Source organism: Aptenodytes forsteri, unplaced genomic scaffold (assembly GCF_000699145.1).
Source record: "Aptenodytes forsteri isolate BGI_AS27 unplaced genomic scaffold, ASM69914v1 Scaffold94, whole genome shotgun sequence".
Taxonomy (NCBI): Eukaryota; Metazoa; Chordata; class Aves; order Sphenisciformes; family Spheniscidae; genus Aptenodytes; species Aptenodytes forsteri.
Window position 1 is genome coordinate 3,776,436 of NW_008795017.1, and position 22,720 is coordinate 3,799,155.

At 46.0% G+C, this 22,720-nt stretch overlaps 1 protein-coding gene across 1 annotated transcript in view; it reads right to left on the bottom strand.

Annotated features, from left to right (window-relative positions):
- Positions 1-3,868: 3,868 nt before the first annotated feature.
- The window catches only part of HPCAL1 (hippocalcin like 1), a 52,696-nt gene continuing 33,844 nt past the window's right edge, over positions 3,869-22,720 (bottom strand). The window contains exons 2-4 of the mRNA XM_009275583.1: positions 9,166-9,568; positions 7,882-7,987; positions 3,869-5,067 (exon numbers count right to left, since the gene is read on the bottom strand). Coding sequence (XP_009273858.1) covers positions 4,970-5,067; positions 7,882-7,987; positions 9,166-9,543 — 582 coding nt within the window. The 5' untranslated portion in view covers positions 9,544-9,568 and the 3' untranslated portion in view covers positions 3,869-4,969. The remainder of the gene's footprint in view (positions 5,068-7,881; positions 7,988-9,165; positions 9,569-22,720) is intronic.

The following is a 22,720-nucleotide window of genomic DNA, read 5'->3' on the forward strand; positions in this document are numbered from 1 at the left end:
CTCCTGCATCCAGATCGTTGATAAATATATTGAACAGGACTGGCCCTAGAATTGAACCCTGAGGAATGCCGCTGGTGACCAGTTGCCAGCCTGAGGTAGCCCCCTTCACTACAACGCTTTGAGCTCTGTCCTTCAGCCAGTTCTTCACTCAGTGCACTGTGAATCCGCTCATCCCAGTTTGACAACTTGTCCAGAAGGATGCTGTGAGGGACAGCATCAAAAGCCTTACTAAAATCCAGAAAAACTACATCCACCACCTTCCCTTCATCCACTAGGCTGGTGACCTTATCACAGAAGGATATCAAATTAGTTAAACAGGACTTTCCCTTTGTGAACCTATGTTGACTGTGCCTGATGATTGCATTATTCTTTAAATGCCTTTCAATAGTGCCCAGTATGATCTTCTCCATAATTTTTCCAGGAACTGAGGTTAGACTAACAGGTCTGTAGTTCCCTGGGTCTTCCCTCACGCCCTTTTTGTAGTTTGGAATAGCATTGGCTAGCTTCCAGTCAGCAGGGACCTCCCCAGACTCCCGAGACCGTTGGTAAATGATCAAGAGGGGTCCTGCCATAACATCCGCCAGCTCCTTCAGTACTCAGTGGTTTCTAACTTGTCTGGCATGGCCATCGATCTGGGATTAAACCAACCCTCTGGTGATGCACTGCCCACCACAGTGACCATGAGAGAGTGTTCAGAAGCGTGTCCAGGTCCAAACCATCACACTTGATACAGACGGGCAACAGGTAAGGTCTGCTTCCAGGCACACAGCTCTCGGCAATGCAGGCACATCTCCAAAGCTTCTACACAGAGAGATGCTCTGATCTTCTTTTTTCCTCCCGTTTCCTTCTTTTCCAATGAAACTTCTCCCCTCCCAAAAGACATAATGGCAATTATCGGGTTCATCAGTAATATATCTGCCATCACGCAGCCTGGGGATCTCAAAATGCCAGTCTGCCCACTGGACCATTAAAGTCGATGGCTGTTCCTAACCTTTAAATACGAATAGAGGGTGCCCTGCATAATGGATTGGAGACCATCTGCCTGGTGGCTGCAGAAATGCTCACGTTGTTCTTCACAGGAGTTTATTACTCAGAGGCTAATGCTAAAAATACATTGCAAAGGGCCTTATTTAAAAACAAAGGGCTAATGCAAACCTGGCAACAGAGAAACACAAGACTGAATCCAAGCACCTCCACCACCCAGGCTGGAGTTAAGTTGCAACCAGACAGGCACTAACTTAATTTGAAAGGCAATGACATAATTCTGAATTAGCTTAACAGGACCTGCAATTCATACAGAAAAGTCTGAATTTATGTAGTAATTAGCCAGAGCTTTCAGAGTGCTAGGTATCTCCGTGATGAGAAAATAATTACATAGCTTATTAAAGTGAGGTAAAAATGGACCCGCTGATGGGGTTTTTTTGTGCTAAACTCCACTTTCACTAAGTTAGACTTTATTTTTGATTAAACATACAATTCACCAAAACACCAAAGTCACTTAACAAGTTGAAGTTTTCTATTAATCACTTGGACATCATTGTGCAAGTGATTAACCCCTCTACACACTAGCCCCTCCTTGAAAGACACCCCTGGAGCCCAACGAGCAGTAAAGCTCTGTGAGCTTTTCATTGATTTCTCCATCGGTTTTGAACTCTGCCTGGGTCAACTCTCAAACGACACATTCTGGAGGATGAGCCTGGAAATTGCTCTCCCCTTCTAGTCCTCGTTACCAGCCAGGGAAGCAGACATGTCCTCAGAGGAGTTCTTCAAAGCACAGCCAAGATGTTCAAAGTAACCCGGTGACTGCAGGTGCACAACTTCAGCCTCGAAGCAGGTCTGATTTTCTTAAGAGAGCTGCTTGGCAGCAGCAGGTAAAGCCCTTTCCAGTACTTAGCTGGCCTGTAATCAAAAGGTTCCCCATATCAGAAGCCACCTTTGAAAAGCTCAGCCTGGTTGGGCTTCAGAGCATCTCCCCGGTCCCCCGGGATGCCGTGCACGACCACCTTTTCTGGGCATCTTCCTCGCTTGCTTTCCAAAAGGTAAGCTGGGAGCGCCTTGCTCGCACACCCTGTGCCAGCCCTGGTCCGAAATGGAGCCGACCCACTTGAAAAGAAGAAACTCCGTAAAAGCTGGGAAAGCAGTGGGGGACAATCTAAAAAAATCAAACCCGGGACTGGAAAGTTTAATGAGGCAAAGAGAAAGGCAGAAGAAATTGGGCCGGATGAAGCAGGACACAATCCCAGTGTCTGCACGGGGCTGCTCAAGGGCTTGTCAGCCCGCAGCGGGCAGCAAACTCCATCGTGGATACCTTGGCACATTTCAGAGCAAAAATCATGAAGTCAAAGAAATGGGAATTTTTTGACCGCTAAAATTCAGACTCTTTCATTTTGTTTCTGCAAAACAAGGTCAAAATGAGCTTTTGTAAGGAGATTTTTTTTCTTGAAAATGAGAAGAGTTTGGGCTTTGTTAAACAGCTACTTAACTTGCTATTCACTACAGACAGAAGTGGAAACCAGAAGAGGAGAGATGTCAGGAAAATGTGGAAAAGGTGACAAAAGTCCCACTTAGAAGAGGAGATGAATGATGATAGAAGAACTGCTGCATTTATGAATGCTACAGCAAAACAGTTTCTACATCCTTGGTACCTAAGAAAAGGATATTGTGCAATGCTTGACTAAAAATATGCCTGACTCATTTTATGATCACACAAACAAGATTCAAATGCTGTGGTCCCTCTCAGAGGCACCATCCCGTGACAAAGGTCAGAGAAGTTTTTGCCCATTCTCCCGAGTGCAGAGAGATGCTGAAGTCCATGGTGGTCGATTCGCATCTAAACGTTGTGCATCTAAACAACTGCTACCCAGCCCGTACAAGAAGAGCCATTAGCATAAGAACATCTGCAGCATCTTTAAAACCACAGCATCTTCTGGCAGCCAGCCAGCCAGCATGAACACAAATAGTCTGGAGACAGACTATAAGCAACCATGGAATTATATTTTTTTTTTCCCCAATACTTTGCTTTTTTTGCTGGGCTCACCCAGAGAAAGCAGGCAGGCTTCTGATTAACTCTCCTTTCAGGGTTGCGCTCATCAGCAGGGTGTTGCGGTTGAAAGGACTGCTGTTTAATAGCTCAGATTTGAATTTCTAGGAAAAAAAAATGAACACACTTCTCTGCTTGGCAGCACTGACACGAGCCTGTATTGTAGACCGAGTCTGACCTAACAATGCATTTCCATTTGGATACTGCAACCATCTCTCTCTCTTTTTAATATTGAAGTATTAATACCTAACCACTACTAGGTCATTCTACACAGCAAAAATCCCTTAATTACATGTTTAACATTAACCTCAGGCCAAATAATTTGTTGATACTTTACTTTGCAGAGAGGACGGGCTTAAGGAGCTACCTGCAGACGCGATGAACACGGGGAAAACTGCTTTCCACGCTGCCAATGTCAAACGTTACTCTAACAGCACGTACCTGGTACCTGACAGGAACAAGATACTTCTATTTTTTAAATTCGTGGTCACAACAGCCCAGCCAGCGGGGCCAGCAGCTTTCCCTTTGGCGCCTTAAGCTGCTCCGCATCCAGCAGAAACGGAGCTGTCACCTTCCTGTGGTCTTCACCAAGGAATTGCCTTCACTCAGGACCCAGCTGGGACGGAGCAGGATCCCACAGGCACCCACAGGCACTAACACCGCTGCATTAACTCAGCCGCAACAGTGGGCTCCCAAAAAAACCTATGCACTTACAAGGCAACGTGTCTCGGGCAAGATGGGGACACGTTGGGCAGGCAGCCAGCCTTGTCCTTCCCCCAAATACGCGGTGCTAAGAACTTGTTGCATGTGTTAGACCAAGACAGGCAGTGACCAGAAAAGTAGTCTTTTATTTCAATTAATATTTCTTGGCATTAGGCAGATATTAAATAACACTGGAATGCACAAGACTATTAACATATCGACAGCAAAAGGGAGGAGGTGTAGCCAAGTCGAGAACAGCAGTGCGAGTCACGTCACCTCGGGGCACTCAAAAGCCATTTAACGCAGCAACCACCAGAAAGTAGGACTCCACTGAGAAATACAAAATGGGGATGAACTCCTTTCAGGTCTTTTGTTAATACGGTAACATTGGAACGATTGACAGTAAAAATGAACAAATATTTGCATTCAGGAATTAAACAGAGTGAAATATCCACAAACTGCTAGTCATGCATTTCTTTTGGAACAGCAATTTGCTAATGCATAAATATCACAAAAAAACAATCTCCAAGATTTGAATAAATCACAGACGACTAGAAGAAACAAAGCTTGAATTCTATTTTATGCCTTAAATAGATGACCTAAATATTTAAAATTTTACTTCACCATATATATATAATTTATATATATATTAAAAGAAAGTAAAGACCATCAGATAAGTGCAAGCAATTTTCCTCAAAAAGAAAATTGGAACCATGCCCAGGAAAGCTGCTTTTTTTTCTTTTTTCTTTTTTCCTTTTTTTTTTGAACTTTCTACTCAATTCAGTCCACTTTTTTTTCTTCCACATAGTAATTTCTGAAGCAAAATAAATTATCTACCATCTGCTATGTCAGGTAAAAGTCCTACCTAGCATCTTCTCGGGAACTACTAGAACATCACCTTTCTTACGGACTAAGTGAAGTGGTATCTCACCAGCGATTTGAACTCTTTTGTAGCTGCATGTAAACATACCTTTCGATTAACGTTTAAAATGTGTAGACTGAATCGTAACATTATGGGGAAGCAGAAACGGAGCTGCCGAAGGAGAGCTGCACTGGTGTTAGTGAGGGGAGCGAGGGCTGGTTCGCTCGGACACACACACACACACGCACAATCTGGCAATGGGATCTTATCCGCGAAGTGTGGAGGGATGGTTGAGAAGGCATCCGTTTGCGAGCAAAGCTTGAAGGACACAAGCCGAGATTCTCTGTGCACACTGTCCGCTTTAATCAGAATTGACTTGCGCTACTGGGGTCGCACTGTAACAACCGCACAATGGAGGGATCGCTCTTGGCACCTTTGATGAACTCTTCCAGCGACAGTTTACCTGAAAGGGAGGAAAAACAAAATGGAAATAATAAAAAAAAGTCAGTTGCTGCTGCCACCGTCGCTGTAGCTTAAAAAACCCCTCCTCACCGAAGCAACGTATGTATATTTAATCTATTGCAAAGGCATCGAGGGGAATTTAGTGCAATGCACAGCAGCCAAATCCTACTCAAGCCCTTAAGCCCAGATGCATTTTCCTTTTGCAAAACAATCTAGCATAATAATTGTCATATTTTATTTAAAAAGACAGTACCAAATATAAAAACAACTGTTCTAATATCATTTGGCAGCTTTTTGCACAGAAGCAGACTGTACAAATTACATGACACATGAACACAAGGTATGGTACCTGAACACATGTACGCTTTGAAAATTACGCCCATATTACTACGACATTTTAAACCTAAATATCCCAAATGTCTCCACTTCGCATGCTCTCAGTTTGTTGTGAAGTGTAGGGCTGAGCAGTGATGGCTCCTCCTGCGCCTACAAGACACTTGCTGTGCCCTGTGGGGTGTACAGGAACGGGACCTGTTTCACGGGGCAGTGAGAAAAGCCAGGCTTGGGAGAGCCACCTATTGCCACGTGTCGCTCCTGAGTGTTCCTGGTTTATATGTCTTTGGTTTAGGTCAGAGGCACTGACTTGGATGGACCCTGTAACAGCCTGCGGGTCTGAAAAGGTGATCTCTGGAGGAGCAACCACCCCAGCATCCCTTGGCTGCAACAGTCCTGTGGCACAGCATGGCACGGCACAGTAAGGAGGAAAGGTCTCATCTGGTCTCCCACACCTCATCCTGGGGCAACCCAGCCTCCTGGCAGGTTTTTCCCGAGCTCAGGACCAGCCCCCTGCGCAAATGCCATCAGGAGCCCGTGAGCAGCCTCTGCCTTGCCTGCTATCACCAATACTCTCCCGCTTCAGCACTCTGAACCATGGCAGAAATAAGCCGTAGCAATATTAATGAGAAATGAAACAGTTTTCCCTGCGAACCGGAGGAGACAAGCATTTGCTGCGTCCCTGACACCGTGTCCGGTGATCTCCCATCTACCTCGTGCTCCCAGCACAGCCTACCCCGAGCCTCACACAACACCCCAGGGCCATCCTTACCCAACCCAAACTGCTCTGCTCGAGACAGGCAGGACCCACGCACGAATATCTTGCACTTGGCAGCCGCCTGCTGCCACTTTTGGACACGTGCCCCCAAAGGGAGGGAGGCACAATCTCATTGCACCGGTTTTCACCAGCCCCAGGATGCTCCCAGCCTGCCACGGGGATGGGGAGAAGACTGAGCACGGTGGCCAGCTCCCGAATCAAGGTTGAACAGGGAGGAAGGAGCAAACCTTCCTCTTGCAGAAATTACAGAAGCTCAAAAACCCATGGCACACTTCTGTCCTAATTTCTGGCTTTTAAGCTAATGTTCCCAAACCAAGTGTTTTTTTAAGTTTTTATCAGCCTGAAAAAGAGTACTCGTAACTATCAGGACATTTATTAGTTTTGCCCTCTCCTTGCAATACTTAAAAGCAAAGCACAAATCAAAATCTATTTGCAACATCCAACAGCCAGATGGGGAAGAAGAAACATTTCCAGCCACCAAGAACACACACGCTTCCCCATGCGCAGACTTTATTGCTTGGCACTGCATGGCTTGCAGGGCTGGTATTTTACTGGGAACAGGATGACTTTATTTCAGCAACAAAGTGCAACAGGTGGAGGATGTATATAGCAGGTTTTGTGACCACTACTCTGTCGCACTTCTGCACATGCTGCTACTTTCCGCAGAACAAAAATACTTTAATCATGTTATTTTAGGGCCCTCCACATGTGAAGTCAGGGGATGAAGTGCTAGTTTTGATGAAGTCAAAGGTAAAATACTCGAGGACTTCAGCAAGGCCAGGAATTTGCCCCGGGGGCTGCAGCAGCAGATGCCAAAACGCAGCCGTAAAATTCTCTTAAATAAAAACCTTTCTATACATAAGACCGTATTTTTCCAGGTCTCCATATCTTAGCGCTAGAATCGAATCTTTGCTCCCACTGAGCACATCAGTAGGATACAGCTCCTGATTTTGACACGGGCAGCTGCCGCCTCGGCCACTGCCAGGGTAATTCCCAGGGAAAGCTCCACCTCGACCGGGACGAGAGGAAACACGTCGGCAGGCTGATGGGCAGAGGAAATTGCTCAACTTTGCCTATGTTTTTTGAGCCTAAGGAAATGAGTTAGCTCAGGTGGAGGGGTCGTGATGGGTACGCTGTCAGATAATTTATCAAGTGGCTCCATAATTGGCTCGGGAGCTGTTACATCCCCCCAGCGCGCACGCTGCAACAGAGTAAACACTGCAGGACCGTGTGTGACCATGCGTACATGTACACACGCCATAAACATGTACAGAAAATAAGTATTATGGACCCAGGGGAATTTTTGCGTTCAGGTACCCAACCACATCCCCAACCCGCATTACTGACAAGCCCAGGACTGCAACCCTATCAAGGGCAATGGGAGCAAAGCCTTGTGCCTAGTTTGTGCTATGCCCAGAGAAAATAACCCAAAGACATTGGACTCAGGGGAGTCACAGAGGATCCTGCTCCCCTCCCATCCCTTCGTCCCCCCAGCAGGAAAAATCTGTCACCCACTGCCCACTTATTCACCCTATTTGTTATGGACCAGAGATGCTCACCGAGGCAGGCAGAGACCAGAGGTGCCGGTGGGGTCATCCCTGCCCTTTACCCACCCGCCCAAATACCATCATCTGCTTCGACCAACACTGGGCTAGAAAACCTGTATTTCTAGAGCCTATGAAGGGGTGCCAGTGGAGATCCTACCATCGTTGTTTGTGTCCATCTGTCTGAAGATCTTGTCTGTTCGCTTCTCGGGAGTGGATTCATCTTCTGGCATTTTCATTACTGATGAAACCATTTTGTAGATTGCCTGAGTATTTAAACAACAAAAAAAAAAAAAAAGAAAAGAAGATACAGGAAAAACACAACCCAAACAATAAAGCATTAGGACTGAGAAAAAGAATTTAAGCCTGTAGCAATAAAAAAAGGCAGCTGGCCCTGGCAGGCAGCTGCGGGACTTTATAAACCAAAACAAATAGGAATTTCTGACTGCAGCTTTTTTTATTTTTCTTTCCTGTATTCATTCACACTTCAAAAGAAGCTCCCGCACCGCTGGGTCAGTTTAACTGAAAGTCAGGGTCTAGATTAATGTACGAGCAGGACTGAGCAAAAATACAGGAGGCAATGGCATGTAATTCTGTTTTCTGCAACTGCGCTAAGCCATCGCCTCTTCGGCTGGCTCTCAACATACACTCAGTTACGTGCATGCGTGTGGGGTGTTGTATGGATTACAGGTGAATATGAATATATAGGAATAGGGGTTGTTTTTCTTTGTGGATGGATAAGGAAAAGCATTTTCAGACTTACAAGAATGTGAATAGAGACGAGACCTCGTTAGGACATCTGCAGTCCTAGCCTTCCTCCTAAATTATCCCTGCTCAGCTACGAGGACCAACGGCTGGGGCACTGGCTGGATGCATTGCATGCTTCCCAGCGCCCCTTGCAGTGCACTGGAGACACCTCTCAGCTGCAGATCTGATGGCAAGCAGCCCACTGCTGAGGCCGAGTCCCAGCTGGCACATGGGGCAGGGGCACAGGGGGCTCTGCCCCACACGCCCCCCCAGTACAGCCCATGGGCTACGCGCCCCCAGCCTTTGGGAGACAAAGACATGCTACAGCCTTTCATTTGGAGCTCACATTGACTCAGACTTGAAGTTTCAAAGTATTAATTTTGAGATTAATCAGGTCAGTAAAATTTGCATTTAGGGTTTTTTGATCCCATCAACACCCCACTAAGAAATCCCCAGGGAGAGCTGCAAGATTTTGGCTGCGGGCCAGTTGTACAGCACCCTGTTAGTCTCTTGGGCTCTTTCCTCATTTGCACCTTGTAGGTCCCACCATGGCCCCCAGCGTCGTTTTGGGGCCCAGGAGCCTCCCTGGGGCAGGAGGGACCCAACTCAGCAAACCCCTCATCTCCAGCTCCAGCTGTCTCAGGGTGAAGAGGTTACAGCAACATGAATAAAATATAAAATAGAGACAATGCCTTACCTGCACTATTTCTAGCATTTCCCCACGGCTGATGTACCCGTTGCCATCCAGGTCATACATACTAAACGCCCACTTCAGCTTCTGTTCCAGCTTGCCCCGAGAGGTGACGCTCAGGGCGATGATGAATTCCCTAAAGTCAATCGTCCCGTCGCCGTTGGTGTCAAAGGTGCGGAAGACGTGCTCCGCAAACTTCGATGCATCGCCATAGGGGAAAAAATTTGCGTATATTTTTTTGAACTCTTCCACAGTCAAATGTCCCGTCGGGCAATCTTTTAGGAAGCCCTTGTACCACTCCTGCAGCTCGTGGTCTGTGAACTCAGTGTTCTCGCGCAGGTCCTGGAGCACCTCAGGGCGCAGCTTGCTGTTCTGCTTCCCCATCCTCTTCTGGATCCGGGTTCAGTGGCTGCAAAGCGAGAGAGCATCCGCCTGAGCTCCGGCCCCACTCGGCGGAGAGGGGCTGGGGGCAGGCAGAGCTCTGCAGGAAACGCAGACCCTGACTGGGGCAAGGGGGAAAGAGGAGAAAAAGGATGCTATAAATCACTAGGAAAATATCTCATTTCATCTGGCCTCTTTTCCTCTCCGCTAGGCTCTCTCAGTTACTAGTATGCCACGGAAGGACAAGGGAAGGCAGTTTGGGAGGGACTATTTGGGAAATGTTAACCCTTATTATTAATCCTTATTATTTGGGAAATAATAATCCTCATTATTTTATTTCTCTGCTACGATCCCACTCCTCTATCATATGGCTTGCAATGCCCAGGTCTGGATCCCAACTCTTGACCCACCCCAACAGGCTGATCTGCTGCGATGACCGAGCGGGAAGGGACAGCAGCAGTGATGGAAAGTAAAATCCATCTATTCAAAAGTGAAAGTAAGCCGGGATGAAGCGAGGGGCAGGAAGGGCAGGTGGCTCTGTGCCAGTCGTGTTTGCATCGTCCAGATGCTCTTTGAAACCCCTTGGCTTATGGAGCATCTCCTCCCTCCTCCCCTGACAGCAGCACCGGCACAAGGGACTTCATCCTTTCCAGCAGATCGCGACCCTCTGCCTCCCTGAACAAGCAGAGAAAAGGGCTTTTTAAAGCAAAATGCTTGGCAAAGAAACTCCTTCCAGGTTTACTGGGGTTTGTACTTTTATATAAGCTTATTCGGTAAGTTCAATATTCCCCAATCTGGGCACACAAGGCCACTTCAACCTCAGGATTTTATCAGGATTTCAGGAGGGGGCTGGGTTTGTCCCCTCCTTTGGCAGTGCCGGTGATGCGTGGGTGACTGCGCAGGTGAGGCTGCCCAGCAACGGGAAAGCTCCTTCAACAAAATGAAAGATGGTCAATCTGCACTTAGGAAACAACAGGGAAAAAAGATACCATGATGTATTTTTGGCTTTTATTCCTTTCAGCCTTTCACGGCTTGCCAGCAATACCAAACCGAGCTGCCAAGCAAGAGGCTGAGCTGCATCTCCTTCCCCAGACTCAAGAGGTTTATTCACAAGCTTTGCACAAACTCACATCCAAACCCCTGTGACTGGTCTGGCATAAATGACATTTCTCTGCACAGTCTGTTCTGCCACTGTTAGGCTCGCTCACAGCTGGTGCAGAAGGCAGGTTAGCAACGGGCCTACTCGGAAACTGCAAGAGCTGAGCAACAAAGCGTGCAGAGACCGGGGAAAAATGTAACAGGGGCTAAGCACTTCCCAGAGAGTAAAAATTCCAGGCATGCGTAAGAACCTAAAAAAAAAAAATGTTAAAGGTCAGCAAAAAATAAGTTGCTCTACAGCAGAGATTTTCAACAGCTGAATTTCAGCTCGTTTTATTTGTATTCCACTTAGTCTCTGCGTCGCCTCAGCAATGTAAAAAAATCCACATCCTGCTCTGTGGCTTAATGCTCAGAGACAAAAACCAGGCAGCTGCTCATTAGTACAATGCATCGGGCTTAACGGAAAACTATGTTATCATTAGCACTTCTGTTTTCTAGAAAAGCTGCCAATATTTCAGCTCCAAAGCTTTATTTTTATCCATTATATTGCAGAGTTTTCTCTGGGCCCCTGACACACCTCTGCTTGCTCCCAACATGCAGGGATGCTACAGCTCCCAGTCCCTGCCAGCATCAGCCCTAGGAGAGCACTGAGCTGCCCTCCAGTTGAATCACCAACTCCCAGCTGTTCCCGCTGCCTTTCCATCTTTGAATCTCCCCTGCTCCAGATATTCATCCTTGTGGTGCTGAAGGCAGAAAACACAATATTCTACTCTGCTGCAGTCAATTTGCAGAAAACAGTGGCTTGGAGCAAATAACGGATCGACCATGGTCCGTTTTAGGAGCAGAAATTGTAACACTACATTTCTGTCCTTGGGCGAGGAGGTGCCTTTGGATCCTGTCCTTCAGTGAATCCCCTTGGCTTCATGATGCCCAGTCCAAAAGCAGTTCCTGCCTCGCTGGCAGCTGTCTTGGACTTCCCTGGGAGAGGGGCAGGAGGAGCAGCAGAGCCCGCTTAATGCAGGAGCTGGACTTTAAGCAGAAATAAACTCAGCTTTAATCACACGCAGGGTTGGGGAACGCATGGTAAAACTTCCAACTGGCAGTTAAAAAGAGTTTGAAAAGTTTAATGACATTTCTCCCTGTTCCTATAATACCTTTATTATTCCTGTTCCCTTAAAAATAGAGGCCCCTAGACAACAGAGAGGTAAGATGTTAACTTCATTTATTAGACTTCACTACTTCTACTAGCAGGAAGATATATCCTGTTATTTGGACGGATGCTCATTTAATATCAGCTTCAAAAGCTTTACATTCAAGTAGTCTTTGCATTCAACAAGTTACAGGTTATTTCAACCCTTCCTCCTCTTGTACATCTTTTTATATCAGAGAAGTAAGGTGCAATGCTCTGAACACAACCCTTTTTTGCATGTGAGCTTTCTGAAAGGCTTCATAATGTGTTCAACCCAAATGTAACCCTGCAGTTGTTGTAACCAATTTGTTACGAATAATTAAATAACCAACATTAATTTATTAAAGCCCATCTAAAAAAACCAGCTTCGACGTGAATTGTGTTGCAGGTAGCTCCTCCAAAACGAAATGCCTAAATATCTCATTAATCATGACAGCAACCCCTGCTGCTGGCATCCAACTGACATTTCATTCGATCGCTATAAAACGCTTTCATCAAATCACTTTCCAGAGGCTCAGCGGCTGATTTAGCCACAAGACCACTTGGAGGATGGCTGCTAATGGAAATCACAGGGAGTGCGTCTGGGATGCTCAGGTCAGTCCTGTGATTAGGGCTGTGGGGTTTTTTTTAATGAGCCTGTACCAGCCAAATCACTCGCTGCAGTGGGTGTAGAAGGCAAGGGAGGAGAGACATCCTTGCACCCAGTGTTGCCCCGGGCAGTCAGCAGAGACCTAGCTCCAACACAGCCTGCCTGTCCCTCATTTCCCACCACACCAGGGTGAAATCCAGGGAAGTAATGCCACACACATTGCAGTGAGATCCGTCCCTGCTTAGCGTGATGAGCAAAAGCCCTCAGAGCATCCGGCACTATCATGGCAGTAAGAAAAATAATCACAGGAATGCCCTTGAGGTGATCAGACAAGGAAAAGCTTCAGTTGCAGACCAGTAGACTTCACAAGTATATCACTGCTCATGAAAGCGATGCTCAGTCATGTAAGGCTCAAACAGGGGGAAATGCAGGTGCATTTTTCTTCCAGTTTCACACCAAAATTTTTGTTAAAATTATGCTGTGCTGCTGCCTGCCTGCAATAAGCTACATCCAGCCAGGCTAGAAACTGAGATGCCAGAGAACTCCTACCTGAATATATCCTCTGTCCTTCTAGGCTCACCAAAAATAAGCAATAATGTCATAGCAAAAGCCTAGCAATGAGAAAAAAGGTCTTTTACTGAGGCCAAGATGCACACCGGTTACACAGCACTACGGTGAGTAACTGTAGCTAAAGTAGCAATTCTGTGTTTTTACCAATAGATGGACTGGTTGTCAGCATCCACGCACTGAAGCATTTGAAATACTTCTAACAAAGCTACTTTTACATGAACTCTCCGTCAACCACCAGTTACAGCGGGTAGAAGCGTTCTCCGAGCACATAAGCCAGAAAGCCAGAGATCAACCCAGCTTTTTCACTGCAAACCTTCTGAAGGCAAAAACCCCTTGAACTGAACTGATGGGATCCTCTTAGTGCATCAGTTACAGCTGCAAAAGGAGGAATGACTCCTTAGAGATGCACTTCCTTGTGCAAACCCACTTGCATACTGATTTAGTGTTAATAAAAAGAAGAAAACTGATGAAACGCCTGTCTGTAGGACAGAGGTGCTCTCCAGCAGAGAAAGTGCAACAGAGAAATAGAATAAATAGTCTTTATATTATCTGAGCTATCTGCTTTGCAGGGGGAACTCTAGCACCATTTCTCTTGCAGTGCTCACTTATAAAACAGAACAAGTGTGTCTGAGATCTGTTACGGTCCTGAAGCTGTAGCACAGTGCCTCTGGGACTGCAGAAGCCCAAACCAAATGAATAGCATAAGCCAGGCAGCAAATATTGCTCTAAGTTGGTCTGAAATGCAAGAACCATTCCCATAGGGGTGGAAGATTTTTTATTAAAACACCTAAAGCATCAGATCCTTCACTGATGCCTTCTGCCTGGGGATGCAGAAGAAGAGACAAAAGGACTTAGCCCACAGGGACCTTGTGAGCATCATGTTACGAAAGGCTTTGCTTGGAAACACTATTTTACAGTGATGGTGGTGAAACACTGGCATAGGTTGCCCAGAGAAACTGTGAAGTCTCCATCCTTGGGGATTCTGAAAACCCAGCTGGACATGGTCCTGGGCAATCTGCTCTAGCTGACCCTGCTTGAGCAGGGGGCACGGACTGGATGATTTCAAGAGGTCCCTGCCAACCTCAACCATTCTGTGAAACAGCCTCAATATCCTTTTTCCCATGGCCAGGTGAAGCCAAGAGCCACGAGGAGGTCCTGCTCCCCTGGGACAATTCAGCAACCATGGTGCCTTGTTCTGAGGCTGTATTTTTTAAAGTTTGATCCTTGTATTAAAAAAAACAAAACAAAACAAAAAAACCACAAAAAACCACAGGTAGTCCAAATAAAAGCCTCAGTCACTAAAGATCTGTGCTGCCACACTTCAGGAACACACTCTCGGGAAAAAAATGTTTTGGGCCCTGGTAGCACCAGCACTCACCAACTCAGTCAACGCACAGACGTATTTAAGAAGACTCCAGCTCCCGTGGGCCAAGCTGCAAGAGGGAGACAGCTTCTCGGGCACACCAGCTAGCAACAAATGCCTAGCGGTTAGAAAAGATCATGTAGCAAATAGGCTGCAAGATGGGATTATAAGGACATCCTCTGGACCATGCTTTGCCCAGGGCCGGTCAACTGGTCTGATCTGAACTGGGAGGGGAAACGTGCAATTACATGGGCCTGGGACAGATAATGAACTCTGGAGTAAAGAGCAGATTTTGTTACGTGTTTTAATGCCAGTATCCTAAGCAACGGGCATTGCAACAGAGAAGGCACAGGATATACAAATACGTTGCTATAGATATCTGGTCCTGCCTGGTAAACTCATGTGAACTTCTTTCCTGCCCTGTGGCAAAAGCAGCGCCGACACTTGCATACCAGCTACTGCAGCACCCACTTCGTCTTCCCAAGCTGTAGACTCGGGGCCAAAAGTAACACCTTTTTATAAAGTTTGAAGTGCAACAAGGAGTATCTTCACCTCTTGAAAAGTTAATAATAGAAGCAGCGAGACAAGAGAAACCTCAATCAGTAATGCCGCGTAAAATTCAAACCCTGCTGAAACGCTGCGTGGTTTGAGATGCAAAAGGCTGGTGTCAAGAGGAGCTGAAGCTCCTTCCTCTGCTGCCTTCAGGGGAACAGAAAGAGAAACAAAACCTGACAAGCAAAGAACAGACCTTACTAAATAAATAAACGGGCTTTTAAAATTTTTCATTTTCAATGACTAATCACTCTTTTATTTAAATGAGTAACATTGCTTACTTGCAACTTATTTTCAAGTTAAATCCTTTTCAGAAGGTTATTAAAAGAAGTGGGTGAAGGGGAAGGACCACCCCCTGTATCACCCACATTTTCAGTTACAGAAAACTCAGTAACAATTCAGGTATGTACATTGAACGTCCTTCCGAAAGGCGCAGTGAATTGGTGACAGACCTCAAGCCACCTTACTTTGTAAGTTTATCCATAAACACGTACCCAGGAACTGTGTGGTCTTGAAAACCCGATTCCATGTGTGGGATGAAAACCCATTATAGATAACCACCTACCCCCAGCTTGCCAAAGATAGATGTAAGTACAAAGGCTCCAATCCTGCAAATAGCTATGTGAGAGGAATATTTCCAGGCTGGCACATTAATTTCATGGAGTCAGCTGCAAGGGCTGAAACCTAAGAAATTAACTTCTAGGTCTCTGGATTGCTCCTGTCTATTGAAGTCACTTTACTCGGGATTATATCCCTGATTTACAGGGAAAAATCAATTAGTCTCTGACATCGAGCATCAATGCATTAACCAGAGAACCATTTTATGTTTGAAATATCGGTATGCAGTGCAGAGGCATTTGCAGATGATAGCGGCAGTATCTTCCCAGCTGTTGCAGTCACTGCAACGAGTCGGGGCATGCTGGTACCCGCTGCGCCCGCCGACACTGATCCCCATCACCAGGAGGTGAGTTTGCCGTCAAGGGCATGGTTACGAATTCACTGCAAAGAAACAAAAGAACCACAAAACACCCCCAAATATTCATGTATTGCTGCTAATGAGGAAAAAAAAAGAGACCTGCATTGGGACCAGAAAAGTGGCAGTTCCTCAGGGAGCTCTCCATAATGTTCCCCAGCTCAGGGAGGAGAGTTTTTTACTGTAAAGAGCAAATATTCTCAATGCAATAAGAAAAGCACAGAAATATTTTGAGTAAATTAGGAAATTGGGTTAATTTGGGTGGGAGCAGATTGGGCAGCAATGCAGCTTGTGATTGCAGACAGGAAAAGAAAATAATGAGTGGATTTTCCTTGTCTCCTCCCTTTGCCCCTTCCTTTTTTTTTTTTTTTTTTTTTATTTAAACAAAACCAAGGGAGAAACAGCCAGCCCTATTTTGTCTTCAGATGCTGTGCAAAGTTGGCAAGGCTTAAAAAAAAAAAAATATTACAGTTTGTTTACACAATATTACAGAGCAAGGAAAACATGTCAGCACAATGTCTTAGCGTACAAGTCTTTTTCGGGGAAGGCTGCGTTGCATGAGGAAAAACTCACGTCATGTTCATTGAAGATACTATTGTGATATAGAATTTTAAATAAATCTCTGAGTGCAGGCCTGCAGGACAGGGAAAGGTGCCTGATGTGAACCGGGAAACCAGAGAGAACTTTGCAGCCTCACAGTTTACAAAGAGGGAAAAAAGTGATAAAAATCAGCACAAGGCATTGTACTTTTAACATAATTAAAACCACAGAATTAGCACAGTTGGGCTGTCTTGTCATTGGATATTAAAAGTTTCATATGATGCATTTATTTAATTGATGAGGGTAAATCACATCCAGCTTCCCACCCTTTCCCTGCTGGCCATCCCCAGAAAGCTTCCTTAACACAGCATTTCTGTGCAGGGGGTCAGTGGAAGGGGCAGCAATGCATCCCAGGCGCTGCCCAGCGAGGTGAGATACTCTGTGCTGCATCACATATTGAGCACCCTGCTACACTAGTGGAGACGCAATGTATCAGCCTCTTTTCCTCTTCTGGTGTGCAAAGCCACCTTCATAAAGTCCCTAAAACATTAAAGGATTTTCAGTGGCGCACTGACTTCTTAGGAGTCTTGTTTGCTTGCATTAAGGGATGCCTATGTACTGATTTGAGGGACAAATACGGGTTGTCTTCCCACTTTTTACATAGCTGTCCTCTCTACAGAATAATGACAGCCCTAGGAGAAAGGAAGCTGGATTAAATTCCAGAAGAGTTAGCCAAAATATGGCAGCATCAAAAGCCAGCCAACTGCACCTGAGCAAACCCCGTAGCATCAGAGCCATTCACGTGCAGAAGATGGAGAGTTTGGGGACAACAATGCTTGCTAAAGAGACATGACAGATGATAATCAGTCCTCAGAGGCTGGTCTGCAAGACCATCCTCACTGCTAATGATGCCTAAATGGAGGGGGGGGGGGGGGGGAAGAGATCAAGCTCTGACATCCTTCCCCAGCTGCAGGTACTGTGCTGAGATACAGGGCTTGGAGGAATCAAGGGGATTTCAGGGTAGCTAATTTGAAACAGGGAAGAGAGGAGAACTGGGTTTGTTTTCAAAGAGCGGAAATAAACTTTCTTTTTTTTAAAAAAGCATTATTTAGCACAGGTATGCTTAGGAAAAAGATGCTGAAAAATGTGATTTTGGAGATATGCTAACTAGCTACCTTTAACAAAAATTCAACTGAAATGTATTTAGATGCTTAATTAAAAATACTGAAACACTGTGAGGAATAAAATCTACCAAAAGAGAAAGACTGTTTTTCACTAACATTTTCATCCACCAAATACACAACTATTTCTACTACTACCCCTTTTTTTTTTCCAAAAATCTCAAATCTAATATAAATGCATCCATCTATTTTATTAATCTAGCTTTCTAAATGAGCATTTTTACACAGATCATCACTTTAAAATAGCACAAAAGCCACTGGTTAACATCTTTGTATAAATACACTTCACTAAACCAAAATTCTTCTGAAAACACTGTTCTCTTTCTCCTTCAGTGGCAACCACTAATGATAGTAATCTAATTGTTTCACACCTTTATTTTCCTGTTTGCTGAATGAAAAAGACGCTGAAGTTAAAAATCTAAAAGCAACCCTTGTGTTTAACTTTTTTTGCTTGCAGAGGTGTAAAAACCCTGTGAAATAAAAACTCTGTAAAATAACTACATGAGAACAGCATCCCACCAGTAAGGAAGGAACCTGGTTCCACTGGATGCAGCAATTCAGGCAGCAGGAGACCCAATCTTCTGCTGGTAGGAATCAGCCCAAGCTCTACGCTAGCTGAGGATATTACTCAAGTCTGGGTGCAGGTGACTGTACCAGCCTCAAGGATTTTTTAAATTTATTTTTGAAATCAAGGAGCCAAAAGTGCAGAGACTACTATCACACATGCAGGAAAGCCACGTACCCAGCACACATCTGGACAAGAGCATCACATGAGGAGTGCGATGCGAGGTTCATGCTCAGGTTAGTATCAGGACAACCACAAGCCTTCATGCCTTGAGAACGCGATGCCAAACACCTCATATTGAATTATAGCAAAATCTGTGCTGGGATGCGAACAACCATATGGGGCAAACTCCTGCTGTCCTCCTGGGATGGCACGGTCTGCCCACGCCAAGGCACGGCGGGGCTGGCGGCTCCCCACAGGCAGCGTGTGCAAGGGCATACATGGGGGTTTGCCCAAGGCAGCATCTCGGTCGTGTGAACTTCAGACCTGGTGGTTGCAGGGATGAGCGGGGCATTGTTGTCCCTGTTAGGTGGATCCTGACCATTTTCCATACCCATTGCAGAGACGAGAAGGACATCTTTGCTTGATCAGCGGTGATATGACAGACTATCTCTCCGGCCACGCACGATGCTCAGTGATACTGAGTAATACTCCCTCTTACTTAAGTTTCCATCATTGAAAATGGGAGAAGTTCTCCAGAAAACAGGAGACATCGGGTTATGTTGTGACTAGTTCCCGCAAAAGCAGTACAAAGATGGACAACACCCCTTCGCTGAGCTGTCAGGGACCGTACTTGCTGGACTCTCCCACCACCTGAGTCCATGGCAAGCAGTGGCTGATGCAAGCAGGATGGCAGGACACCTCCAATCCCAGCCCATGCGCTAAGTAGTTGCAACTTGCATTACTCCTGAACACTTGACAGTGTAATTTGCTTTTAAGTGCATTCACTATAAATTATGCAGAAGAGCAGTATGACTGTCTGAGGAAAAGGGAGTGCTCCATATCAGAGGAGACAGCTGAAGACCCCTTGATCCAGACACACGACAACATTTTTAGGGCCACCAAGAACAGCCCTATGAAAATCCTTTCTCTCCTCTGGCATTTCTGCACGGCATTCAACACTCGAATGCAAATCATCTCAGAAGCAAACCATGCAATCCGCAGTCAAGACATCACTTTTTTCATTAACCTCCACCACGGGGTTCCATCCCCAGCAATATCCACACCAAATGTGCTTCTCTGAGCGCTGCGGGTGAGGGCTGCCTGGAGCTGAGTCTCTGCCAGCAGCCTGAGCAAGGCAGCAAATGGAAAATCAAATCATGCTGAATTTTATATTTCTATCTAAGTGATGCCATTAGTGGCCAAATGGGTGTATTTTCATCCGTAACTGGTACAGTAACAGGAAGGAGATGCGATGGGTTTGAAGCAGGAAGCACCCCAACAGGCGTGGGATGAGAAGAGCTGACCTCCACCTGAGACCACCCATGGGGCACATCCTGTCCTACCGCCTCGGTGCTGACTCGGTGAAGGTCTCGACTGGAAAAACAGGAAATGAGTGCCTTCTCTCAACAGCGACGTCGAAGGTGGATGTTCATGGGGGGAGAAGGGGATGAGGGAGAAAACCCACTCCTGATACCACCTAAAGGTCTCTCTTTCAAATGGCACTATCTTCATGAACTTTGTTTTAACAAAGGAAAAAAAAAAAAAAGGCACGGTTTTAACATGTCAGGCCATGGACAGATAAACTCTTCTGGGTCTGGCCACACCAGGATACTGACCTCAGCCACTTTTTGATCTTTTCATTTATTACTCTGGTCTCTGAAAAGACCCTAAGCTATACCTGGTATCAACTACTCGTCAGCTGCACTTCTAACAGGGCTACAGAAAATCCTACTAAACCAAACACTTTCACCAACTTCTGCATCTTTCACAAACCAAGATCCATGCTAGCCACCAGGCTGTCATTTTTTTAATCTCCCTTCCCCAAGGGTGACATATCTATTTTCCTGGAAATTTTCAGCAACTTTTCTGCATGGGGAGAAGGTATTCTGTGCGAGAAACCATGTCAACAAGGCCCTTCCGTAAGTGCAACATTTGCATACCGTCAACACAATAATTCATCATTTATTTTTTCCTCTTGAGAGGAACAGGAAAAAAGTGTTTAAAGGACGTGGCAGTGGCTAAAAGGAGGGCTACACTGGTGGAGGATGGTGCACTAATTGGAAGTTTCTGAAGTGATGCCTTCTCCCAGGGTGTGCAGACATCATCTGTCAGCACACAAGAGCGAGGCCACTTCCCTTTGCTTTGAAGCCTGCTAACAGCTTTTTGCTGGCAGTATGTATGTTGAAAAGGGAAAGCCAGTGAATATACCACCTTCAGGGTCAGGGGAGTCAGCTCCAAAACTGATGTAGATGTTTGGAGTCACATTGGCATTGGGGAAGAGGTTCCTGCCAGAGGAAGGTGAAGCTTTATCTGCTCAGCTGAAGGCAGTCCGGACCATGGAGGCATCAGGTAGATATTCCAGCTGATGCTCTGCGCTGGCTGAGCCTCCTGTTCAGCCTCTTCTCTCTCCCCTCTGCAAACACAGGTACGATCCTGCTGCTGGACTTCCCTGAGATACACCCAGCACAACAGAAATAGTCCCACATTTCCCCCCCATGCTCTGAAGAGAGTAGGCAGTACCTTAAAAGCATTTCAGGCCCTCGCATCCTTGTGGTTAACGTTTTTTTTTTTTTAGCTTCTTGACCCTCTATCGCAGAGATCATGACTTGTCAGACTTGATCTTGAGACCTCCCTTAAGTTTCACAACTCAAACACAGCAGCAAGCATCAATCGGGCTCCCAAAGGAAGGTCAACCCCCGTATTTCCTCTCTGCAGCACCAACATTTCCAATTGCAGGAGGGGTGGTGGGGCAGGGCGGACAGATGGACATTTATATATCCAACAGCCCAGCCCAGGACACAGCTCTTTGGCATTTTGGTGCTGAAACCTTCTGTTTTGGAGAAGGAGAGGAGCCGCAGCTGAGGATGACCCTGTTGAATGACGGTGCGTCGCCCCGGCATGCTGGGTTTTGGAGTGACTCCAAGCAGGGTGGGACTGTAAGGAAGTGGACAAAAGCTTTGGATAGAGATCTACGGGGAGGAAGCGTTTCCTACTTCCTATACTCCACAGAAAGGATGAGGGCTTTAAATAACCCTCCTCCTGAGCCCTGCTAAGGACCAAAAAGGTTGCTGCTGGAAGAAAGTTCTATCTGGCTGGAACCTGGCTGAAGGCTGCCGGGCGTCTCCCAGGGGATACGGCCGCCCTGCTGCTGTTTCCACCATGTCGGTGGGAATGGGAAGGCTGCCTGCAGTCCTGGCATGACCGGTACCATCCAGATAAAAAAGCCCGGGGAGAGCCCGGGACAGGGCACTCGGCTCCTCCACCAAAGGTGCGAAGCCAGATTTGCCCCCCGAGAACATCCTTTGCTGAAAAAGGAAAATCAAGAAGCTACGTTTACACTTTGCAATGCCACCTCGACATCACGCTATTTCTCAGCCCCATTTACCTTTTAGCCCTTTCTTGTATGCTCCATAGGGCTGCAGCAGCCCCTTTATTCTGACAGACGGAGACACTCAACCTGCTCCATCCATGCCTCCCAGCTCCTTCCCTCCCTCCCGACCTCTGCAGCCACACCGGACCTTCCCCCCCACTCCTAATGAATACCGATGGAATATTTACTTTGCTTGGATGTAACAGAATCAGACCCTAAATACAGTAATACATATTTACAGACCATCCAGATCTTTTCTCTGTACAGTCCTGCATCAGTTATCTTACCTGTCCATTTTTAATGTATATATTCAGTTGTCACACCTCTCGCCTGCCCTGTTCTCCACCCCAAGCGTCAGACCGCAGGAAGCCTGTTTATCATTTTTCAACCCATCCTTAGTGTGCTGGAGCACCCGTTGCCTATTAACCCAAGAGAAGACGACTTGTGCTGTGCCAAAGTTGCTTAAATCTACATCTCGGATATTTTCAATGGGCTGGAAGATTTAATAAAGGAAAATAAGGGAGAGTAGGAAGGAAACCACAGGTTTGGAAAATATCAGGCTAGACAGATTAAGAAGCAATGCAGAAAAATATACTCCAAATTATATTCTTAAAACAAAAATGAAGATATAGGCAGGTCGGAAACAACCGAGTTGTGCACACATTTCTGCTACAGTCTCTGGAAAGAAATGGCATTGCTTTGAAATGGGATTGAATAAACAAACTTCACCTTCCTGGAGGAAAAAATTAGTTCATGAATGGCTTTGCACAAAGCAATTACCCACTGGTTTGGAACAGACGTCTGTGGTTTTGACCTGCCGAGATAGCCATCGAAACTGCACTTGGTCCAAAACTGGGAGAAATAAAGTTATCAACTCCTCCGCGGTTTTACAAGGGAGCGAAAGAGTCAAAACTATTTCTCATAGCAATTATCTGCCAGGTTCTGGGTTCACTGGACAACAAAATGCGCTCAGTAAACGTACTGTTGTTATAAAACTCCTGGGTTATCTCTACTAATTCATATTATGG